The following is a 4,365-nucleotide window of genomic DNA, read 5'->3' on the forward strand; positions in this document are numbered from 1 at the left end:
TTGATGAGACATTTGCACTTGCTGCTAGGTATACTACCATTTGGATTGTTTAGCATTGGCTACTCATTTTTTGTCTTTCAAATGGATGTTAAATCCAGCTTTTTGAACCGAGATTTAGAGGAGGAGGTATATGTTGAGGAACCTCCAGGATTTTAGATTTAGGGACACATAGATCATGTTTACTTATTATGAAAGGCTCTATGTGGTCTCACATAGGCACCCCGTGCTTGGTATTAGAAGATTGATGGCTTCTTAATCTCACTTGGCTTTGAGAGAGCTTATCCAAATTCAAACCTTTGTCTTTCTCTCTAATGATGATATTTGTATCGTTGTGCCATATGTGGATGAACTCATCCTTATAAGATCTACTTCTCAATTGGTCACTCATGTTCAATCTTAGCTTTCACAGCAATTTGAGATGACTAATCTTGGATTACTTCATTACTTTGTTGGTCTTGAAGTATGGCGGCGTGATGATTGCATTTTTATTTCTTAGGAGAAGTTTGTGTGTAAATTGCTTTCTCTTTATGGTTTGACAAATTGTACTTTGCTCTCTTGTCCCACTGATCCTAGTTCCAAGCATTCAAAGGAAGATGATTCTCCTTTGGTTGATTTGGTTGGTTCGTTGCTCTACCTCAACAACACTTGTTCGGATCACTTATGCCTTGAGTATTCTCAATCAGTTCTCTGGCCAGTCTCACTGGCAAGCTGCTTTGCGGATTCTTCGGTATCTTCGTGGCACATCCAGTTATGGTATCACTTATTCCAGTGATTTTGATTTGGTGGGATTCACGGATGGTGATTGGGTTGGTTGTGTTGATTCTCAACGATCTACTTCTGGATATTGTTTCTTGCTTGGATCTGGAATGGTTTCTTGAAAGTCATAGAAATAGAGGACTATTGCTACATCATCTATTGAGGCCGAGTGTAAGTCCTACCTTCTCTCCACGACGGAAGCTCTATGGATTCATTTGATTCTGGAACATTTATGATGTGCATAGAATTCTCCTGACAATTTTCTCGGACTTCCAGAGTGCTATTGCTTTGGCACAGAACCCGCTGATTCACGGTCGATCCAAACATATTGAAGTGCATTATCATTTTGTTCGAGACTGGATCGAACTTGGTCTTCTTTGCTTGGTGTATTGTTCTACCAAGGACAACCTTGCAACCCTCTTCACCAAACTGCTCCCTTGTGCTTCTTTGGAGGTCTTACTTTAGCGTGCCAACGTTGGTTCGCCCATTTAGCACTAAAGAGGAGGTGTTGGAAATATTGTTCATCCCTAGATGGACTCCCTGCATGCTCGTATCTTGCCAATTTATAAGGCCCTACACTGCATATTTATCTGCTAATTTTTTGCACCACTTTTGGGAGCATTTTAGTAATTTTTAAGCATTTTATGGACTTTTGTCCAAGTCGGCCTGTAGGACCTAGTCGACCAACTCTAGAGGACCTATATAATAGGTGCCTCAATCTTGCAACCATGTACCCTTTCACACAAAAAGAGATGACTTAATGTATTGGGCCCATAGGTCGAAATAACAAACAATGGGGCACATGAACTTTGATGAATCGGCCACAAGCCAGGATGTACTCCTGCAACCCCATACCATTGCACACAGAAAAAGACGACTTTATGTATTCGGTCCATAGGTCTTAGATGATTTTTTCCACTGAAGCAGCACCTAACTTCCTGAAATGGATCATAAGTGCAGGACGATGCCACGACTTGTAAACATAGCTCAGTGAAACTAAGTTAAGTTTCTCTTAATAAAAAGGTTCACTTTTCGTGAGATGAAGCTTCACCATCTATGTGTGCTGTGGCCTGGTGTGAGCTGCTTAGCATCCTTGCAGATATAAAAGCAAGGCCAAGCTCATCAATGCAAACATAGAATCTCTCTCTCTCTCTCTCTCTCTCTCTCACGCACGCACACACAGTAGCAAAAGGCAAGCTTGAAAGTGAAAGTTGGGATCAGCAACAGAAGAAATCATGTATCATCATGATATGTAAAAATGGCGTAGAAGCATTAAAATGCCAACACCGGCCATACACTTTCTTGAAAAGGTTAAATGAAAGGCTCACTAGAGAGAACACCCCTATTTGATGCACACTTCTCAAAAACATTGGATCAAGACCCCTTTGTTGACTTCCCAGCCACAATGTGTTGCAGAAAAGGCCTCAAACAGAGTCAAAGAGGCTGTCCTTTTCTGAATGGAAAGCTTAGAAAATAAGGCCTATATCGCCACTTTCTTGTCCTCTGAGGAAGCTGCCTGTCGCCTTAGCCATGCCTTCCGTGTCCCTGTCAACGCTGTAAAGCTTGAAAGTTGCCTATCTGCTGAAGACGAACCCGCCTGAGTGGCAGCAGGTAGCTCAGCTGGGAGGGCAGTGGCTGAGCTAGTGAAGACATTGAGGACTAAAAAGGCCAGTATGGGAGAGAGATCAATTGTTCCTCCCAAAGGTGGGATGATACCACGGAAAATATTGAGGTATGGATCACAGATTGTGCTGCATGAAAGGAGGACATCATCATCATCATACATACATACATGCATATTTACATATATACAGACATACACGCATGCATATGCATGCATGCATACATAGATACATACATATAAACATGTATTTATGTATGTATGTATGTATGTACGTAAGTACATTGTATGTGTATATAATCACAAGCATTATGCATAGCTTCACTGCCTAATAGACCAAAAAACACAAGTTAATGAAAAGAGATTGAGGAGTAAGTGCTTACCTTAGAGGATTCACTATCACTTGTGGAGGCTCTGGAAACCAAGTTAAGATGAGCCTCACAACCAATAAAGTGTTGTAGATGTTCAGGAAGTTGATAACCCCATTGGACACCACTATTGCTGCAACAGAATCACCTGGAAGAACAGCTGCAAAATTGTATGATGCTAATGCGTGGCGTCTTTTATGATCTTTAATCTGCATATCCGCAATTTACATTCAATTGGACACACCATTGGAAATGTTGCAATAAGTTTCACTTGTACACATTGATTCCCCCACTCAGAAGCCCATTAAGGTTAACCCGGCTAAACTACGCATACATGCATGCTTAGAAACATACATACACGCATAGTACATATCTACATCCTCTCACCAGCTAGGATGAACTGGATTTGACGTAAATGCAGGGCCCTAGATGTAAACATGCATGCATGCTTAGACACATAGAAACATACATACCATGTATTCTCAAAACAGCTCAATTGAAATGGATTGAGGGAGAGCCTAAAAAAAAGCAGTTACAATGCACTTACTACTATAAGTTTGCATCACAAAGAAACCTGTTTTTCTACTTAATTCTGGTCCTTCAAATAATTATCCAGATTACCCTCACTTTTTTTTAACTCAAGGAGGGTAGGTCTCCAAGGTTCTCTTTTCTCAAGCAGTCTATATAATCTGAGACCAAGTACTATTACCAGAATTTAAATAATAATAGTATTTAGAAACAAATGAACCCAACAATATATGTGTTTTCTGGTGATCTGTGCCCAGATATGTACTCCTTAAGCTAAAACAATGCAATTACATAATTGAGTGCTCAAATCTCAATTAAAATGAATTTACTGAGCAAAAATGGATTGAAACCAACCTGAGGTGAGCGTGAGGTTAGAAGCTGAGGGGGGAGGAGGCGAGATAGATGAGGGTTCTTTCCCAAAGCTTCATTGAAGGTGCAGAGAAAAGAGTGCTTGCAGTGGTCCAAGGCGTTGGAGAGAAGGGAGTGGAGGTGGGTTAAGGTGCACAAGCACCCATCAAGCTCTTTGAGGAGAGGAAGCTTTGGAAGAAGGGTGGGAAGTGCAGGTAGAGCACAACAAAGGGGGCCTTGGTTGGGGGATTCTTTCTTTTTCTCTGTCACCATGGGCGCCATAGCTCCTCTCTACACTCCTACTACAAACTTTCCCAGCGGCAAAGGCTTTTAGGTAGGTTGCCATGCTATCTCAGTTTCCAAGGGATAAGGCGGTTGCATCTGGCCCTCCCTCTTCACACATGGGAGGTTTCACACCTCATGCCTTGTCAGAGCCAAAGAGCTTGTTAACATTTTTGTTTTTGTTTTTCGAGCTGGGTCACAAAGGGCATGCCCTTGTCTCAGTTCACCGTGCACAGAGTCCTACTTGAACCATGGGTCACATTTTCCTTTGTTGTTGGTACTCCTTGGGAAAGAGCTTGTTCAGAAGGGCATGCCCTTGTCTCAGTTCACCATGCATTGAGTCCAACTTTGAACCATGGGTCACATTTTCCTTTGTTGTTGGTACTCCTTGGGAATGTTCATCGAGATATGGTTTCCTTTTTTCCAGATCACCCGAGGATTTTGAATTTCAAAACTTCACTC

General features: G+C 41.7%; 1 protein-coding gene across 1 annotated transcript; it reads right to left on the bottom strand.

Moving 5' to 3' along the window:
* Nucleotides 1-1,951: 1,951 nt before the first annotated feature.
* On the bottom strand, nucleotides 1,952-4,125 carry LOC147636962 (uncharacterized). Its single transcript, XM_086800551.1, has 3 exons — nucleotides 3,628-4,125; nucleotides 2,761-2,954; nucleotides 1,952-2,507 (listed from the first exon to the last, which is right to left on the bottom strand). Exons 1-3 carry the CDS (start codon nucleotides 3,901-3,903, stop codon nucleotides 2,237-2,239), a joined length of 741 nt encoding a protein of 246 aa, XP_086656677.1. The 5' UTR covers nucleotides 3,904-4,125; the 3' UTR covers nucleotides 1,952-2,236.
* Nucleotides 4,126-4,365: the final 240 nt, after the last annotated feature.

Source organism: Cibotium barometz, chromosome 7 (genome assembly GCF_041138505.1).
Source record: "Cibotium barometz isolate CiBa-2024 chromosome 7, ASM4113850v1, whole genome shotgun sequence".
Taxonomy (NCBI): domain Eukaryota; kingdom Viridiplantae; phylum Streptophyta; class Polypodiopsida; order Cyatheales; family Cibotiaceae; genus Cibotium; species Cibotium barometz.